The 19,771-nt window shown below is 43.3% G+C and overlaps 1 protein-coding gene across 1 annotated transcript in view; it reads right to left on the bottom strand.

The window, feature by feature from the left end:
• Nucleotides 1-19,771, bottom strand: part of LAMA1 (laminin subunit alpha 1) — a 118,877-nt gene that overhangs the window by 5,486 nt on the left and 93,620 nt on the right. Inside the window, exons 46-59 of the mRNA XM_068168614.1 lie at nucleotides 19,073-19,206; nucleotides 17,998-18,148; nucleotides 17,364-17,488; nucleotides 15,457-15,607; nucleotides 13,477-13,621; nucleotides 11,204-11,345; nucleotides 9,309-9,423; nucleotides 8,944-9,114; nucleotides 7,054-7,205; nucleotides 6,393-6,578; nucleotides 5,743-5,905; nucleotides 4,758-4,870; nucleotides 3,479-3,668; nucleotides 469-627 (exon numbers count right to left, since the gene is read on the bottom strand). Coding sequence (XP_068024715.1) covers nucleotides 469-627; nucleotides 3,479-3,668; nucleotides 4,758-4,870; nucleotides 5,743-5,905; nucleotides 6,393-6,578; nucleotides 7,054-7,205; nucleotides 8,944-9,114; nucleotides 9,309-9,423; nucleotides 11,204-11,345; nucleotides 13,477-13,621; nucleotides 15,457-15,607; nucleotides 17,364-17,488; nucleotides 17,998-18,148; nucleotides 19,073-19,206 — 2,097 coding nt within the window. The remainder of the gene's footprint in view (nucleotides 1-468; nucleotides 628-3,478; nucleotides 3,669-4,757; nucleotides 4,871-5,742; nucleotides 5,906-6,392; nucleotides 6,579-7,053; nucleotides 7,206-8,943; nucleotides 9,115-9,308; nucleotides 9,424-11,203; nucleotides 11,346-13,476; nucleotides 13,622-15,456; nucleotides 15,608-17,363; nucleotides 17,489-17,997; nucleotides 18,149-19,072; nucleotides 19,207-19,771) is intronic.

Raw genomic sequence — 19,771 nt, forward strand, 5'->3', positions numbered from 1 at the left:
AGACATTATTGCAGCCTTTCAGTACTTAAAAGGGGCCCACAAGAAATCTGAAGAGGGAGTTTTCACAAGGGCATGTAGTGACAGAATAAGGGATGTTGTCTTTGTGCTGTGAGAAGCTAGATTTGGATTGGATATTAGGAAGAAATTCTTCATTGTGAGGATGGTGCAATACTGGCTGGCTCAGGGCGTCCAGAGAGGTGGTAAATGCCCCATATCCCTGGAACCTCTCCAGGCCAGGTAGACTGGGGCTCTGAGCAACCTGCTCTGGTTGCCAGTGTCCCTGCTGAGTGCAGGGTGGTTGAAACTAGATGATTTTTAAAGTCCCTTCCAAACCAAACCAAGTTATGATGTTAAATACTTCTTTTTGTCCCTGTCAGACAGGGTCCTGAATTAAGTGGGTTTGATGCAGCCAACTTCTTATAGTCCTGCAAAATGTCAGGGACACCACACAACTTTCAACACTCTTACATTCCCAAGATTCTTTGGCACATAGTCTAAGGGGAGTCCTCCCACGTAGAGCTTCCCTTCCACATCCAAAGTGCTGCCATCTCCCAGAGCAGTGACTGCTACTGATTCCTGTCCATCCACAATGATTATACCTTTCCTTTTAACGTATTCTGTCTTTATCTGGGGAAAAATAAAAGAAAAAGAGGCCAATGCAAACATCAATCAGTGAGCTGAAACAGTCACCTGGTCATCATCTGCCATAGAAGCAAGAAAGACAATTTGTGAGTGGTCACACTGCTTTGTCATACTGCACTGAGGCATCCTCTTGCAATAGGTTGAGGCCATTTCAGAATGCAACTGAACAGCTAAACTGCTTCCTTGTCTCCCCAAGGCCAGCTGAATATGAACCAGCTGTGCAGCCAAGAAGGCCAAGAGCATCCTGGCTTGGATTAGCAACAACGTGGCTAGCAGAACTAGGGAAGGGATCATCCCACTGTAATGGGCACTGATGAGGCTGCACCTCAAATACTGGGTACAGTTTTGGGCCACTCATTCCAAGAATTACACTGAGGTGCTGGAGAAGATCCAAAAGAGGGCAATGAAAGTGGTGAATGGTCTGGAGAACAAGTCCTGCAAGGAGCAGATGAGGGAACTGGAGTTGTTCAACCTGGAAAAAAGAAGGCTGAGGAGAGGGAGTCTTTCTGGCTCTTCACATGTCCCTGAAAGATTGGAGAGAGGTGTTAATTGTTTTGTTCTCCCAAGCAGCAAGTGAAATGCCCAGAGGAAATGGCCTCAAGATGCTCCAGAGGAGGTTTAGGTTGGAGATTAGGAACAATTTATTCCCCAGAAGGGTTGTCAAGCCCTGGAACATGCTTCCTAATGCAGTGGTAGAGTCCCCATCCTTTGAGAGACTGAAAAGTCATGCAGATGTGATACTGAGGGACATGGTTTAGTGGTGACCTGGAAGTGGTGGGTTATTGGTTAGACTTCATGATCTTAAAGGTTTCTTCCAATCCAAACTATTCTATGATTATTTAAAACTAATAGTTCATTGCCTTAGGATACATCAGTGAGTTTGAATGAGGGAGTACTGTGCTGGCCTGCTGCACACCACTTGAGCCATCTCAGCTTTTGAAGTACACTGTAATTTTGTGATGGGCTGTCTTGAATTTACTGTGACCAAAAAGCTTCCCTCTTCTATCTATTTTGTTATTCATGCCCCTGTGCCTTAATTGCACTAAAGCCAGGACTCACATGCAGGTGAGGGACTGTATTTGATGTCAACCAGTCCAGTCATTGAGTCTTCTTTGGCTTACTTTTAGCCCCACTCAGAATCTTGATCAGGTTCAACCTGAGGTTTCATGAACATTTGGGTTGTTTAAGGGATAAAGTGGTGCAGGAGAGTGATAGCAGCAGATGGCAGAAAAGCATGGAAGTGCTGCTTTCAGCAGCAACACACATTAGCTTAAACTGATCGTAGAACTACTGCAACAATTTTCCAGCTGCAAAGTGGTGTGACTCAACCTCAATTTCCCCAAAAAGGTTCAAGCTTCTGGTTTTATGCCCTGGGTAGGAAAGGCAGATCAGCACTCAATAGAATCTGTTCACTTCTTTTTAAGGGATAGTGTGAGCTGTAAATCCTGGAGTATTCTTCCCTTCAGGGTGGTCAGCAGAGCTTAGCTGGGACCTGTCTATCTGACAGAAGTTCACATTTGCTAGATTTTGCTGTGTTGATTACATATGAGCAGCAAAAAGAACATTCTGATGATTATCAGGGTGCCTTGGAAAGGTGGCAGCTTTGTGACATTTTGTCCCACAGAAGCCACTTCCTGGAGTTAAGGCTTCACATGTGGAAAAAGAAAGGGAAGCTTCTCACCCTCACCTGCCTTAAGACAAAGTAATGTGGCCAGAGTGGCTTTTAAAACTCATTTAGACATCAGAGTCACTTCTCTTGGAGAAAACTGTGGTCAGCAAGAGGTGGCCTGCTCAGAACAACTGGGCCAGCAGAGGCCCAGAAGCTGGCAGCTTTTGTACTGAAGGCCCTGAATGCTGTGTAACACCTGAAAGCTGTTGCCATGATTTGCCTTCAAACCCTTCTGAGGCCAAGTCTCCATTAATTCCAAATGTCTACCTTTCTCATGTTGCATGAACCAAAGAAATGAGGAAGTGCTTCCTTACTAGCAGTGCTATGACATGCTCAGGTATTAAATAAGTGGGAGAAAGGGAAAACTCTGCACCCACAAATCTCTTACACACTCAGTTGCAGATCTTTTATGACATGGTGCATAGCTGACCAGGAATATCCATCTTTGAAGAGATTCCAAACCTACCAGGAGACTGTGATCCTGGGCAACATGCTATGGATGACCCTACTTTAGCAGGGGGCTTGGACTATAGGATCTCCAGAGGTTCCCCTTCTGACTCCAAACATTCTGTGAATGGTCTCTGTGAAAAAAGTCAGAGTTTCCAGACCTCTCTGCTGGGTTCTTCTCTGGCAAAGATGGCTATTAGCACATAGTTGGTAAACTACTTTAATTCTAAATAATTTGAGATAGTTCACAGTAGTAGGATGCTGGAATCAATGCATAACTCTGATAGGACAAAGAATGATGGATTTAAAGTGAAAGAGGGAGATATAGACTAGAGAGAAGGAAGAAATTGTTTACACTGAGGATGGTGAGAGACCGGCACAGTGTTCCCAGATTGGTGGGAGAAGTCCCATCCAGGGAAAACTTTCAGGCCAAGTTGTTTGGGGCAGCCTGCTCTAGTTGCAGCTATCCCTGCTGACTGCAGGGGTGTTGGACCAGATGACCTTTAAAGGTCCCTTCCAACTGAAAATAACCTGTGAGTCTGTGACCAATTAATGAACATTTTAAAATGAAGTAATTACACTCAAATCCAAGTTACTTGGCTGTTTGCTTAAAACCTTGTTAGTTTTGCAACACAAAAACCCAAAGATGAAAGGCAGAGAAAAGCCACCCCAGTAGCTCCAGGGAAGGCAAACTGCAGTGCAAGATTGGTCACTACCTACCGTATGCCATTTTCCATCATGGATAACTGCAGGGTGAAAAGCCACTGCTTTGCCTTTGCCCAGATCAAATGAGAAGTAGAGCTGTCCCCCATGAAGCTGCAGGGCTGCATAATCAACCTGGTTTTGGTGAGCCATGTAATAAATCAGGCCACTGGAGGCAAAGGTTCGGATATTCAGCTGGATGGAGAGTCTGGAGAAAAAAAACCCAGCAACTTGGTGTTACTGAGAGGTGTTCTGCACTGCTAAGTCTTACTATGAAAGGGAATTTATTATTACAAGAGCCAGAAAAACAGGATTTGCATTGATATTAAGAAAGCATGATTTATTATGGCTTTCATGATAGAAATCAGTGCTGTACCCATCAAAGACAGAAAAAATGCTTGGCACAGAGTGAGCTGGGCTTTAAGAGGGACTGGCTCAGCTGTTAGTGACCACAGGCTTGCCTACTGCCCCTAGGAAGGAACCAATTCCAGAATAATGTGATGGCATCCATTATTGTTAGCCAAGCTTGCTGGGGTATAATGGGCAGCCTGAGAACAGAGGGAGGCTTAAAAAAGGTAGAGGAGCTGACTGAGCCATTTATTACAGAGTTATTAGGTTCAGACTACACAGCATCAGTCCTCTGCAGTGTCCTTATGTCCAATAGTTACAACAGAAGCTAAAAAGGTCCTTTTCTCAATGCCTGCAGAGGCTTCCTCAGTTGAAATTACAACCTGAAAGATTCTGATTCCATGCAAGAACTCTAAGTGTTTTGTAGTCTGCATTTTGAAGACCTTGTTGGGAGCCTCTCAAACAAATAAGAGTGGCAGAAAGGTCACATTTTAAGTCTTAATAAAAAAAAAGATTCTCTCAGGAGTCTCATCTCCTTCAGTGACCTGAAGAATGAAACAGACACAGAAGATGCAATTGCAGAATATCCAGTAGAGAGGGTGAGATGTCATCTGCATTCAAGGAACAGAGACCAGCTGGGTTCTGTATGTGGAAAACAGAAAGCAAAAAACATACAGAAGGGACACTGGGGCTCTCGAGTCTGTGGGGAAAAGAAAGCAGAACTCTGACCATCAGTTAAACTCATGATCACAAACCTGAGAAAGCCACATTAATGATATTGTGGTGGTTGTGATACCTTCTTCTATGAGGAACCCACAGAAACCTGAAGTTAGGGACGTGTTCAAAGCTGGTAATGCATGAAAAGCACTCATGAGAACCATTAGTGTGCTTCTGGTAGCTCAATACAAGATAACATACTCTGTGCAGGTGTGATTTAGGATATACTCACTTCTTCCTGACAGTAGACTGGTTGAAGAGCAGTGTTAAGTGGCTGCCTTTGGCAAGTCCAAACTGATGGGCACCTTGAACATGAGCAGGTAGCTCATCTTTTGCACAAACAACCTGTTAATGGAAGAACTTTATTAAGAATAGTGACAATGTGCCTATGCAGAATATCCTAAGGAGGGAAACAAAATACAGAGCAACATCAACCAGTTAAACTCCCATTCTGAGTTATCTTTAGGCTCAGAAAGCATAGAATCAGAGAACGGTTTAGGTTGGAAGGGACCTTTAAAGGCCATCTAGTCCAATCCCCATGCAGTTAGCAGGGATATCCATCAGGACATGGTTCCAGGGATGGAGGAATCTACTACCTCTCTGGGCAAACCGGGCCAGTGCCTCAACACCCTCATTGTAAAACACCTCTTCTTTCTCTAAAGTCTGAATCTCCTTCTTTTAGTGTAAAACCATCACTGTTTGTCCTGTCACAACAGGCCCTGCTAAAGAGCCTGTCTTCAAAGATATTGAGGTCCTAAAGTGGGTCCAGAGAAGGGCAACAAAGCTAGTGAAGGGGCTGGAGAACAGGTCTTGTAAGGAACAGCTGAGAGAACTGGGGTTGTTTAGCCTGGAGAAAAGGAGGCCGAGGAGAGACTGTCTTGCTCTCTACAACTGCCTGACAGGAGTGATGCTGTAAGGATGCAGGAGTCCTGGAGCAGGCTGCCCAGAGAGGATGTGGAGTCTCCTTTTCTGGAGAGATTCCAAACCTGCCTGGACATTGTTATCCTGGGCAACGTGCTCTGAGTAACCCTACTTTAGCAGTGACTGGATGAGCTCCAGAGGTTCCTTTCAACCCCCACCATTCTGTGAGTCTTTGAACCATATCATACACAAAGCAAACATGCACAGTCCATAGTTTGAAAATTCTCCATAAAGCTCAACTGCATCTTGCTGTTAAACTGTCTTGTAAGAGGCAAAAGCTTGCATGCAATACATACCTTTTTTGTGTCTGCAAAAGGTCTCAGGGGAAGTGGGAAAGCCTGAAGTTCATGTTGAATCTCGATGTCCTCTGGCCTTATGGCTGGTTTAGGCTTCTCTGACAAAAAGCAGCTGTCCAAATCCACGTGTTCATACTTCATGGAAGTGGTGAAATACAAAAGCCTGTGTTTAAAAAAAACCAACAACACCACACCTTACATTTTAAGAATTGAAATCCTAAATCCCTAGAGTTCTCAAGCACAAGAGTATTTTACAGGGTCTTTCAGCAGTAAGAGGAGAAGAGAAAAGAAAAGAAGTGGCACTGCAGGACACACAAAGACTGGGAAGTGGCAAATGATCTGTTCCTGGAACAATATTAACAGACAATAGTTTTGGAAAAGCATTGTCTGTGAATGTAGATGAAATCATAGTAGAAAAAGTTGGACTTCCGGCAGTGTCTCTACACATATTAAAGACATTTTTAATGGTGATTGGAAATGTAGTTGGTAGCATCCATTTCCTGCCTGTTATAAGATCAGGTCATCAAGTATCATGTTTGGGTTAAGTTAGAAGCCAGGCAAATAGATAGTGTCATGGAAGAGGTCACAAACTGCAATAATTAGCAATTATGAACGTTTTCCAAACCAGGGCAGCTACTCTTCTGACTTACTCCTTGTTAAAGATAAGGTTGCTGATACAGCCATGAAAGGAGCCAGCCATTTTGAGCCCTAAAATGCCCTCTCCTGCTGGAATGCCACCCGCGTAGAAGTTAGATATATTCATGGGGCTCATTTCTGCTGAAGAACCAAGCCTCAGTTCTGCAGGGTTACTCTCATCCACTTGAACAGTTATGATCCTGAAAAAGATAAAGTAGCAAAAAACATTCAAGGAGTGCCTCAGACACTCATTTGCAAATGAAAAGCATTCCTTTCAGCCTCAAAAACATCCTAAGAAATAAAGACTCCAACACTTTGATAATCCTTTCAATGTCTTAGAACTAGAAGATCTTCTCCTTAGATAATGTTTAGCATGTAGAGTATTGTCAAATGCATTTCTAAATCATTTTGATAGCTCTATTTGTCTCCAATACTATTTAGTATCCTTTACTCAAGTGGCCCAAGATGTTTATGAGAGCTTTTAACTACAGCTTCATCGGGGGCTGCATGCTGTATACAATTACCATGTAAATCAGAACATCTCCATTAACAGCAGAAAGACACAGCCCTGATTGTTCTGCCTAATGAGCTGGCAAGGGCAGTTCCTAGGGGAACAGTGAGCCGACAAAGGCACACAATAATTAACCAGGTAGTACTGTTCAGAGTCACATCTACCTCTTACTCCGGATCAGGATGACAGAGTGTTCTTGTCCATCACTGTATGTTCCATTAGCAGCCTGAAGAGTTACTTTTCTAGTACTTGCTCTATCTCCAGCATTAACATGCACGACAAGCTGGCCATCAATCAGCATGATGGAAAAGAAGGGCTGTGGATTTAATCAGAAGGTTCGATTTTAACTATAACTTAATTTTCAGCCACTCAGGGTTTAACTAGAGCATACTTTGAACAAAAAAACACACAAAAGAAACACAACAAGCAAACAAAACCCTAACACCTCCAAATGAGCTGTAAACAAACTTTTTAATGAAACTCAAAAACTAATAGTGATGTGGTGGTACCTCTGAGAAGGCAAAGCCTTCTAACAGAAAACATGAGAGCTGGAAATTTCTCTGGTTGTGAGAAAAAAATCAGGTTAAATTGCAGGTTTTTATACCACCACCAACTTACTCCTCCACTCTGAGGAAGGAAATAGGAAGACTTTGTCCTTGGATTCCAGGAGTTCTAAAAGTCTACCAGATATGAGAAAGCTGTTCATCTCAAACCCTTCAATAACTTTTTCAGACTAACAGAAATGGAAAACAATACTCTTTGTGTGCTTCATATGCAGTTTTCCTTCCTGTTGCAAAAAAACATTTTGAGTCCTAGCAACCATAGTAAGTCCCTCTCCTCTGCTACAGCAAGTATCACAGAATGGGTTGGAAGGACATTTAAAGGTCACCTAGTCCAAGCTCTCTGCAGTGAGCAGGACATCTGGAACATCTTCAAGTACTTGAAGGGGTGCTTAGTTGCACAATTTAGTTGATTAGGTGGTGTTGGATGATGGGTTGGCCGTGATGATCTTGAAGGTCCCTTCCAAACTGGTCTGGTCTGGTGCATTGTATTGTATTGTATTGTATTGTATTGTATTGTATTGTATTGTATTGTATTGTATTGTATTGTATTGTATTGTATTGTATTGTATTGTATTGTATTGTATTCTATTCTATTCTATTCTATTCTATTCTATTCTATTCTATTCTATTCTATTCTACAGTAGATTGCTCAGAGCCCTGTCAAACCTGACCTGGAATAGCTCCAGAGATATGTCTTCTACCACTGCCCTCTACTCCCCAATTAGCCTCTGTATTTCATAGTATCATAGTATCAGTCAGGGTTGGAATGGACCACAAGGATCATCTAGTTCCAACCCCCCTGCCATGGCCAGGGACACCCCACACTAGATCAGGCTGGACAGAGCCTTATCTAGCCTAGTCTTAAACACCTCCAGGGACGGCGCCCCGGCCACCTCCCTGGACAACCCATTCCAGGGCTTCACCACTCTCATGAAGAACTTCCTCCTCACATCCAGCTTGAATCTCCCCACCTCCAGCTTCATTCCAATCCCCCTAGTCCTATCACTACCTGATATCCTGAGAAGTCCCTCCCCAGCCTTCCTGTAGGCCCCCTTCAGATACTGGAAGGCCACAATTAGGTCACCTTGGAGCCTTCTCTTCTCCAGACTAAACAGCCCCAACTCCCTCAGTCTCTCCTCATAGGAGAGGTGCTCCAGCCCTCTGATCATCCTTGTGGCCCTTCTCTGGATGTTCCAGCACGTCTATATCCCTCTTGTAATAGGGGCTCCAGAACTGGACACAGTACTCCAGGGGGGGTCTCAGCAGAGCTGAGTAGAGGGGGAGAATCACCTCCCTTGACCTGTTGGCCACACTTCTGATGCAGCCCAGGATCTGATTGGCTTTCTGGGCTGCAAGTGCACACTGAGAGCCTTCTTAAGCCAAATAAATTTTTTCTCTGTTTTTGCAAGTTAATAGTCATAAAAATCTGACTTGATATTAAAAAATAAAGATGGCAACCCCATCCAAAGAATTGTTGTTTTCAGTACTTGCCAAATGTGCCTGTCTACGTCGGCGCCTTCCCAGTCCCCTGCTGAGTCCAGCAAGGATGATCCCGCTGCTGTTCTTCGTAGCAAAAGTTGCCATCACTTCTGATTCTGGGCTTAAGGGCTTAGGTACCAACTCAATGTAGCCATTGTTCAAGATGCTCACACTACGAATAGGCTGTTCAGTGAGGAAGAAAAAGCATTACTAACTTGATCTGTATCTGCGATCCAGTAAGAACAAAATATTTCAAGGACAGATTTGATGATCTTTGAATTTCTCAAGATATTTCACTTCAGCTCACTACATTTTACCACTAACACTATTATTCAATAACAGTAAAGATCAAGTCACAAAGCTTAAAAGTCTCCTACCTCCAATACACAGCCTTTTCGTACTCCATAAGAATTTCTAAGCAAGTCAAATGTTGAACGGGATATTTCCAGGTTCTTGATGCATCCCACGTACATTCTACTACTAAGACCTTTCCTGAAACACAAAACAAGGCTTTTTTTCCTTGGAATCTCCTGGGTGAAAAGCTAAAGTTGAAGAAGCAGTGAGACCTGTTTTGAAGAATGCAGCTAGCCCAGTGCAAGTGAAAACAGAGGTAATTTGGGTTTTACTCTCAGCAGGCATGAACTCTAACCTTAAAAAGAGTCAGATAACATCATCCCCAAATGGAAACACACAAGCTTGCAGTGCTGTGTGGCCAAGCCAGGTAATTTTCCAGACCTTTAAGGTGATGCCTAATTGGGTTGCAGGCTTAAGTTAGAGAAATCCAATGCTGTCCCTGCCATACTCCCTTACAGGCTGCTCTGCCAGCAAATATTAATAAGTCTGCAACTCTGCTATCACTGCATGGAAACAAATATTGTCCTGGAATTTACCTCATTGTCAAGAGCATGCAGACAATTTAATTGGATATTTTGGCTATGTTTTTCCTTTCAAAGTGAAGCCACTGGAAGAAATGAGACACTGCAAGTTCAGCAGGGATGTGCAATGCAAAAGTTATAAACTAGAGACAGTCTGTAAAATATCTATTTCTACCTATTCTAAAATACCTGTATCTTCTTGTTGATCTGGTCCAAGTTTCCAAACTCAATTACAAGAAAGCCAGGGTGCTGGGGGTTGGAAGGGACTTTTGGAGACCATCTAGTCCAACCTCCCTGCTAAAGCTGGGTCACCAAACCTGCTGAGGATACTCTATCCTCTCATCCAGGTCATGGATGAAGATACTGAACAAGACTGGATCCAGCACTGACCCCTGGGGAACACCACTAGCTACAGGTCTCTGACTGGACTCTGTACCACTGATCACAACCCTCTGAGCTCTGTTGTTTAGGCAGTTCATAATCCACCTCACTGTCTACTCTTCTAACCCAGTCATCCTAAGCTTGCCTACATATAGAAGAGGCAGTGTCAAAAGCCTTGCTAAAGTCAAAGTAGACAACATCCACTGCTCTCCCTGTGCCCACCCATTCATTCACACCATCATGGAAAGCTATCAGATTAGTCAAACATGATTTCCTTTTGGTAAATCCATGCTGGATGCTCCTCATAACCTTCTTTTATTCCATGTACTTAGAGAGGACCTTCAGAATGAGCTGCTCCATCACCTCTCCAGGGGTGGATGTAAGGCTGACTGATCTGCAGTTTTCCTTCTTGCCCTTTCAGAAGACTGGAGTGACACTGGCTTTCCTCCAGTCCTCAGGTACCTCTCTCATTTTCCATGATCTTTTCAAAATGGAGAGTGGTAGAGCAACCACATCAGCCAGCATGCTTAGCACTTGCAGGTGCATCCCATCAGGGCCCATCAGGGACTTGGGGGTGTTCAGTTTGCTCAAATTATCTATAACCCAATCCTCACTGACCAGTGAAGATTCTTCCTTCCATCAAGCTTTCCCCCTTACTTCCAAGCTCTGGGATTCATGAGGGCTGGTCTTAGCAGTAAAGACTGAAGCAAAGAAATCATTCAGTTACTCTGCTTTCTCTGCATCCTGTCACCAGGGCTCTCACCTCATTCAGGAGTGGGGACACATTTTCCCTGTTCTTCCTTTTGCCATTTATGTATTTGCAGAAGCTCTTCTTGTTCTCTTTTACTTTCTTTGTCAGATTTAATTCCAAGAGGGCTTTGGCCATCCTGGCTGTGTTCCTACATTTCCTGACTATGTTCCTATAATTCTGCAATGTGACCAGTCACTTTTCCCACGTATTATAAGCTTCTTTCTCCCACATGACTTTTCTTAGCAGCAATTAAAGGACACACTACCTCACAGCCCTTGATCTTGGCAGCCCACCAATGAAGATTGGGTCCTTATCAGAGCGGTTCAGGTCTGAGGCAACCCCAGGAGATTCTCCTTGTTTGGTTTCTTTGTAATTAAGGTTATATGCATCTGTGACTACCAAAATTCCTGCAAAGAGAAGAAACTAAAGGTCTGGAGAAAGACACAAATAGACACTCTTCCATTCTGGCCACCTTGTCTTTAATAAAGGAAAATGTATTAATTGACTCAAACATGTATGGACAATCTTCTTCTTTTTTTGTTAGAGTGAGTAATTTATTGCACTTCAATCTATTCTGCTAATGTAATTTGTGCTTCTCTGCCAAAACCAAACCTGGAGAGGTCTACAGAAAAAAAAATAAATATATCTGAGAACCTGTTAGAGCTATTAGCAAGTATTATTTTTAATGCATAGCTTCCCAAACATAGCCACCAAAATACTGTTTTACTAGGGACTATTAAAACTCAGGACAGAAAACATAATCCTTGGTACAGACTTGGATAAAAGATCATCATAGAATGCTTTAGAAAACACTTAAGGAATAGAGATTCCACCACTCTCCTGGGTAGCCTATTCCAGGGCTCGACAACACTTTGGAGGAAGAAATTGTTCCTAATATCCTGAAAGCATTCTACAACGACTCTCAAAGGTCATCGAATTCAACCCTCCTGCAAGAGACATCTTCAAATAAAGCAGGCTGCTCAGAGCCCCAGGCAACCTGACCTGGAATGTTTTAGAATAAACCTTTATTTTAGAATAAACCAAACCAGGTTGGAAGAGACCTTCAAGATCATCATGTCCAACCCATCAGCCAATCCAACCCACCCAAACAGCTAACCCATGGCACCAAGCACCCCACCAAGTCTCCTCCTGAACACCTCCAATGACGGCGACTCCACCACCTCCCTGGGCAGCCCATTCCAATGGGCAATCACTCTTTCTGTATAGAACTTCTTCCTAATATCCAACCTGAACCTCCCCTGGTGCAGCCTGAGACTGTGTCCTCTTGTTCTGGTACTGGTTGCCTGGGAGAAGAGACCATCATCCGCCTGTCTACAACCTCCCTTCAGGTAGTTGTAGAGAGTGATAAGGTCACCCCTGAGTCTCCTCTTCTCCAGGCTGAGCAACCCCAGCTCCCTCAGTCTTTCCTCATAGGGCTTGTGTTCCACACCCCTCACCAGCTTTGTTGCTCTTCTCTGGACTCATTCCAGCAAGTCAACATCCTTCCTAAACTGAGGGGCCCAGAACTGGACACAGTACTCAAGGTGTGGCCTAACCAGTGCAGTGTACAGGGGCAGAATGACCTCCCTGCTCCTGCTGGCCACACTGTTCCTGATGCATGCCAGGATGCCATTGGCCCTCTTGGCTGCCTGGGCACACTGCAGGCTCATGTTCAGCCTGCCATCGACCAGTACCCCCAGGTCCCTCTCTGCCTGGCCGCTCTCCAGCCACTCTGACCCCAGCCTGTAGCACTGCATGGGGTTGTTGTGGCCAATGTGCAGAACCCGGCACTTGGATGTGTTAAATCTCATGCCATTGGATTCTGCCCATCTGTCCAGCCTGTCGAGGTCCCTCTGCAGAGCCTCTCTACCCTCCAGCAGATCCCAGTTTGCAGGGATGAGGCATCTACCACTTCTCTGAGTAACCTGGGCCAGTGTCTCACCACCCTCACTGTAAAAAAAAATAAATTCTTCCAAATCTAAAATCTAAGTCAGATCTAAAATCTAAGTCTGTCACTTTTTACACTCATTCAGTAAAGAAATTTAAATATATGCAGATCACAGAATCATAAAATGGTTTGGGTTGGAAGGGACTTCCAAAGATCATGTTGCCCAGAGCCTAGTCAAACCTGACCACGAGTATCTCCAAGAAAGGGGCCTCAGCTACCTCCATGGGCAACCTGTTCCAGCATTCCACTACCCTCATGGTGAAGAGCTTCCTCATAATGTCCAAACTAAATCTACTCTTCTCTAATTTAAAATCATTTCCCCTCATCCTATCACCACAGGCAGCCTTCTTGCAGGCCCCCTTCCCTTGGAAGTAACCTTTCTAAATCTGTTTTTTTTTTATCGCAGATCTGTGGGCAGCATCGTGAACTGTCTCAGAGAGGTTCTTCTAAACCACTTCCCCTCAATTCCACTATCCTGCTTGGTGTCCAATTAGTAAAACTAAAATGGTACCACTAAAGACAAGAGTCACTACATAAAATGAATACAGACAAATCTGGTTTGTTGGGGTTTTTTTCAGTCTGTAGCCTACCTTGTTTCTTGTTGCGACTGAATGAAATTTTATACCACGTCCCATTGTTGTAACGATTTTCTGTTGTCAGAGCAAGAGGTCCTGAACCCAGGTCAACAGTCAGTCTCACTTTGCCATCAACAAGCTCAAGGGACAAGAAATCTCTCTGTGAGGAAGAAAAAAAACAAAACAAAAAAAAACATCCAACACTGAAACAAACAGATTAAATTCCTGAAAGTAAGTTCTTCATTGGCAGGTTTGGCCTATGGCGAGACTAAAGTTTGGTAACTCCTGTGCCCGGACTATTTGTTTGGCCCAAGCTATGTTTAGGAAAATCAAGATAGATCTACTTCCCAAGGCTGACTTTTGGGTTTGTTTTGTTGTTATTTTTACTTAAATGCATCATTGGTCTTGATTACTCAGCTGAGGAAGGTTTAAATAAATGCCACATTTGCCTTCTTTTTTTAGATGAAGTTGTGACTGTGGTTGGCATGTGATCAGACATGACCACGTTCTTTCTGCAAGAAGCAAAGAGCTTCTTCACACTGTAAAAAAAGACTTTCTCAATTTTATAAAAAAGTTTCTCTCTGCAGTGTAAAACTTAAGTTAGGTGTCACAGAACCATAGAATTGTTTTGGTTGGAAGAGACCTTGAAGATCATGAAGTCCACCCACTAGCCCAGCGCTGACAACTCCACGACTAAACCACTCCGCTGAGCACCAAATCTATATAGCTTTTAAATCCCTCCAGGGAGGATGGGGACTCCACCACTGCCTTGGGTAGCCTGTTTCAGTGTTTGAGAACCCCTTTGGGAAAGAAATTGTTTCTAATGCTGAACCTAAACCTCCCCTGGTGAAATTTGAGGCCTCTTCCTCTCATCATACCACTTGTTGCTTGGGAGAAGAGACCAACACCCACTTTGCTTCAACCTCCTCTCAGGGCGTTGTAGAGAGTGAGGAGATCTCCTTTGAGCCTCCCTTTCTCCAGGCTAAACAACCCTAGATCCTTTAGCTGCTCCTCAAAAGACTTGTGCTTCAGACCCTTTATCAGCTTAGCTGCCCTTCTCTGGACCCACTCCAGCACATCAATGTCCTTCTTGGAGGGAGGAGCCCAAAACTGAACAGTTATTTGAGGTGCAGCTTCATCAGTGATGAGTACAGTCACTGCCATAGTCCTGCTGACCACAATGTTGATGATCCAAACCAGGATGCTGTTGGCCTTCTTGGCCACCTGGGCACACATTAGCTCATCTTCAGCCAGCTGTTGACCAGCAACCCCAGGTCCTTTTCCACCAGGAAAGGTGGAAATACAACATGCAATGTATTCAGGCAGTTAGTACATATAGCAAAAGAATAATGCAGTGACTCAAAAAATTTGTACATGAACAAAGTTTTGTCCTCCTTCAGGGAAGGACAACCACCAGCTATGCATGCAGTAAACTGCATGATGTAGCACTGAAGGTCTGGAGATGGGTCTAGGTTATATTGCTGTTACAGAGAGTTTTATTTAATTAATTTCAATTCACTGAGTTCCCATCTTACAGATTTAATTCAATAGACCTCTTCAATACTACATTGTCCTCCTTAAAGCTCATTTCCAAAAGATTTTATATCCTACAAAGTCGAACAGAAGTAGCTTGTGGTCCCTGCTGATTGTTTTTCTTTCCTTTAGTTAACTAATCATGAATTTTAGTCTAGAATTAAAACAAATTATGAATAATTCCTTTCAATGATAGTCTTGTCCTTTACTATACATAAAGTTTTATCTCTGGGGTTCTTATCTTTACTTCTTTTGCTTATGATGTCAGTGACAGGTGATGATCTAAACAAGGACTTGCTTTAATATATGTAGGCTGAAAAAAAACCATAGTCATGGAATAGCATGGGTTGAAGGGACCTCTGGAGATGGAGTTGAACCCCCAAAATAACAAAGAGCAAGAAAGCATCAAGTGATCTCAAAAAAGGGTTTTGTACAGTTTAAGGATCTGATCTATTTCCTTACAGTGCCATTTGAAGCAAGGTACAGAAGCAGCCCATTAGGTGAAAAGGTGCTGAAAAATATGATGATCTGAGTCACTGTTGAGCGAAGTGCCCTCTCCACAACGGAGTATCCACTGCCATCAAAATGGAATGAAGTATCCTCATCCTGTGGGCTACAGAAGCAGAAAACAAGAGTAAAAAATCTTAGCTTAAAAATTGCATCAGTTTGTGCAAGCCCCAGGCTTTGAAATTAGAAAGTGTGGAAAGAGACTTGAATCCATGTGATGAATAACTGAATGACTCCAGCCAAAGGCCATTTTCATTACAGAATCTCACAACATCTGCTTCAGCATGCCAGGATTCTGTGAAGAAAAGGTAGCTTTGGGGCAGGATGTATACAAGATAAAAATCGTTCTTTCTGAATACATCAAAACTCCAACAATTCCTTAAGGGAAAAAATAGTTGTTACAATACACAGAATCCCAGTATGGCAGGGGTTGGAAGGGGCCTCTGGAAATCATCTAGCCCAACCAACCTGCTAAAGCAGGGGCACCTACAGCAGGTTGCTCATTACCACAATGTCCAGGTGGGTTTGGAATCTCTCCGGTGAAGAAGACTCCACAACCTCTCTAGGCAGAGCTCAAGTACCCTCAGAGCAAAGAATTTTTTCTTCCTGGTCAGATGGAATCTTCTGGATTCCCATTTGTGCTTATTGCCCTTTGTCCTGCCCAAGAGCGTCACTGAAAAGAGTCTGGCCTCATGCTCTCACACCCCACCCCTTAGCTGTTGTTGAGCTTTGAGCAAACCCCATCTCAGGCTGCTCTTCTCCAGGCTAAACAACCCCAAGTCTCTCAGCTTTTCCTCCTCACAAAGAGGATTTAGTCCCCTCAGCATCATTGTAGCCTCCACCCAACTCTCTGCAGTAGTTTCCTGTCTCTAATGATGTGGGGAGCCAAGAACTGGTCCCAGGACTCCAGATGTGTCCTCAGGCAGAATAGAAGGGAAGAAAAACTTCCCTTCACCTGCTCTCCATGCTTCAGTTAATACACCCTAGGAGACCACTGGCCATTTTGGCTGGCTCATGGTGAACTTGTCCATCAGTACACCCAGGTCATTCTCCTTGGAGCTGCTTTCCAGCAGGCCAACCCCTCACCTGAACCGGTGCAGGGGGTTATTCCTCTCCAGGTGCAGGACTCCTCACTTGCCGTTGTTGAAAATTCTCTTACTTAAAGCATGTGATGCTTTTATCAAACATGATCCACTAAATGTTTATCAGCCCTTTTTCTTGCTTGGAAAAAAATCTCAGATAATCAAGCAGCACCATCTGCTGTTTATATGTGAAACATTCTGCAAAAGGGGATATGGTCCAGTATATTTCTTTTCAGTTCCTTCAACATGAAGCAAGTATAGCCTGTCATCCCCTTACAGTGGCTCAGTGGCTCCAGTTTTGTTATGGTTTTATTTTATTGTTTTATTATATTATTTTACTTTAATTATATTCTACTTTATTCTGTGATTCTTATGCTTTATTCTGTTCTATTATACTGTATTGTATTCTACTCTATTCCATTTTATTTTACTTTATTTTATTTTTTACGAGTGCTTTACACTGTTTCTTACCTTGGAAAGAATAAATTTGTCTTTCTGGAAAGCAAAAGAGAATTGTTTGGTTCACTGGCAGTCCCTACTTTCAATGCATAAACCAGAATTCCTCTGACAAAGTGATTAATAAGTGATAAAATTCCATAAAGTGAAATAATTGACACTGCTGGCACATGCAGAGTACCATGTTCAGAGCCGGAGCCGAATGATCAATGAAACACTGCAATTTTTCTTAGTTCATTATTTTTAGCTAGGAGAGAAATTTGTATTCCAGATGTAAATGATTCTAAATCTATGACAAAAGATAAAGAGAATGAGATGAAGTACCTTCCAAAACAGCCATTGCACTTGCCCTCTCTTTCCATGTAGTTCCAAAGACCGATGGATTTGCCATTCAGGGATGCTTCGCCCATGCACCCTTTGAAGTGGGTCACCTTAACAGCAGGAGATTTCTGCCAGACAAGACATCCTTCATGAATATAATTAACAGCAAGAACTGAGTAAATTATGCTGCATAATTTTTGCCTGCTTGTTTTCCTTGAACTCTAATGTTATTAGATATAAATCATAATAGAAGAACAACATGTTTTAGCATAACTATTAACAGTGGCCATTTAAATCATAATAAATTAGCTCTGCAGCAAGTAAAAAAGTAAAAATAATGATGTCCTTGACCTACTTAGATGCTTCATGGCATGAATATCAATAGGAAACTAAAAGAAACCATGGAAGGCGGAAAAGAAAACCAAATTCATTGTGTAATATCTATGGATCATGAATGAACACATAGCCTCTCCTGGGAATTTCCAGGGAACATTAACTTTAGGATGCTAGAACATTCTTAGAGCATCTTTGCATCAGTGTGTCTTGTGCAACCAATTAATGAAATTACTTCAAAGTCAAAAGTGTAGCTCAAACATAGTAAAAAAACATTTTAAAGATGGTGCTCTCAGGATTTAACCTTGATTTGCCCTCCAAGCCCTCCAATAAACATGCGGGTTGATTTGTTAACATCCAGGATGGTGGCCGTCCCTGGAGAGGTCCCATTCTTAGGTGAAGGCTTCTGGTTTGAGTTGGTTTCCTCTATGCTGAGGGTACCTGTTCTTCCAAACCTGCCAAGCACAATCATTAATGAATACTTTTACAAATCAGACTCGTATCATAGAATGATGAATGATTCCAACCCTCTTACCACGGGAAGGGACACTGTTGTAGATTAAGGGTTAAGTGTTATACCACAAAGATGGAATCCCACCTGGAGGGGTAGAATGGTTTGGGTTGGAAGGGACCTTAGAGATCATCTAGCTCCAACGCCACTACCATGGGCAGGGACACTGTTGTAGGTAAAGGGTGAAGTGTTGTACTGTAAAGATGGAATTCCTCCTGGAGGGATGGAAAGTCTGCCCAAAGGGGGAGGCACCGAATTATATCATACATTATTCCCTTCCTTTTTCTGCAGCTTCACTATTTAAGTGACAGACCTTCCACTCAGCTTCTCTGTCTTGACTCCTGCTTTTGCTTTGGTTATATGGGTGGGAGGCTCTGCTGGCAGGAAACTGCTTTTCTGCTGCATAGGGGCCCAGTCCATTGGGAGGCCTCGTCCACTGCCAATTCTGGGTTTGTTTTACCTTACTACCTTTTGTACTTTGTCTGCTTTTGTAAATATTGCTGTTATTAACTTCCAATTATGTGCAAGTGTTTTTATTTACTCCTTTGGGGTAAATCTACATTCTGTCTCAAGCTGGAAACTCAACCCAGGACAGACTCCTTTCACTAGACCAGGTTGCTCAAGTCCTCATCCAGTCTGGCCTTGAACACTTGCAGGGATGAAGCATCAAGATTAATCAACACATTCTTTTGGCTTCTCTTTATGGACAATAAAGAAAACTTGCAATGCAGAATTTAGAAGATGGTTTGTGTTCTTCGTATGTTCACTCACTAAGTACCTGGACATTTCTACAATACAGCCCTCATGAAAAAAAAAATTAATAACCCATTTTCTTAATCAACACTTACACCATCCTCATTGTAATTACCTGGTTGCATGTATTCTGTGCCATTTGTTGTTATTGATTTGAAAATCAGGGTATTCCACTCTTGTTGGTCCAGAGCCCAAGTCCCAAAGCAGAGCTACCTTACCCCGACGCATCTCCAGTGCAAGGAAGTCTGTCTGAAAAACAGCAGAGCTAGTTCAAACACACAGCACTGAACATGTAGCTTCCACTCTGTGCAAATCTCTCCTCTCTTAGTTTAAAACCACCGCCCCTTGTCCTATCACATTGGGTCCTGCTAAAAATGTTGTCCCCATCTTTCCTATAAGGCCTCCTTTAAATACCAACAGGCCACAAAAAGGTCTCTTTGCAGTCTTCTCTTCTCCAGGATGAACAGCCCCAACCCTCTCAGCCTGTTCTCACAGCAGAGGGGTTCCAGCCCTCACATCACTGTTGTGGCCTCCTCTGGCCCCGCTCCAACAGGTCCATGTCCCTCCTGTGTTGAGGACTCCAGAGCTGGACCCAGTATTGCAGATGAAGTCTCAGCAGAGCAGAGGGGCAGAATCACATTTCTCCACCTGCTCCCCATGCTGCTGGGGATGCAGACTAAGAAACAGGTGTCTCCTCAACTGTGAGAACATGTCTGGTTTATGTCCAGCTTTTCATCACCAGCACCCCAAGTCCTTCTTCACAGAGCTGTTCTCTTCATTCCCCAGCCTGTGTTAATACCAGAGACTGGCCTGA

Source organism: Melanerpes formicivorus, unplaced genomic scaffold (assembly GCF_026170545.1).
Source record: "Melanerpes formicivorus ecotype bairdi unplaced genomic scaffold, bMelFor1.0.p_v2 SCAF_143, whole genome shotgun sequence".
Taxonomy (NCBI): Eukaryota; Metazoa; Chordata; class Aves; order Piciformes; family Picidae; genus Melanerpes; species Melanerpes formicivorus.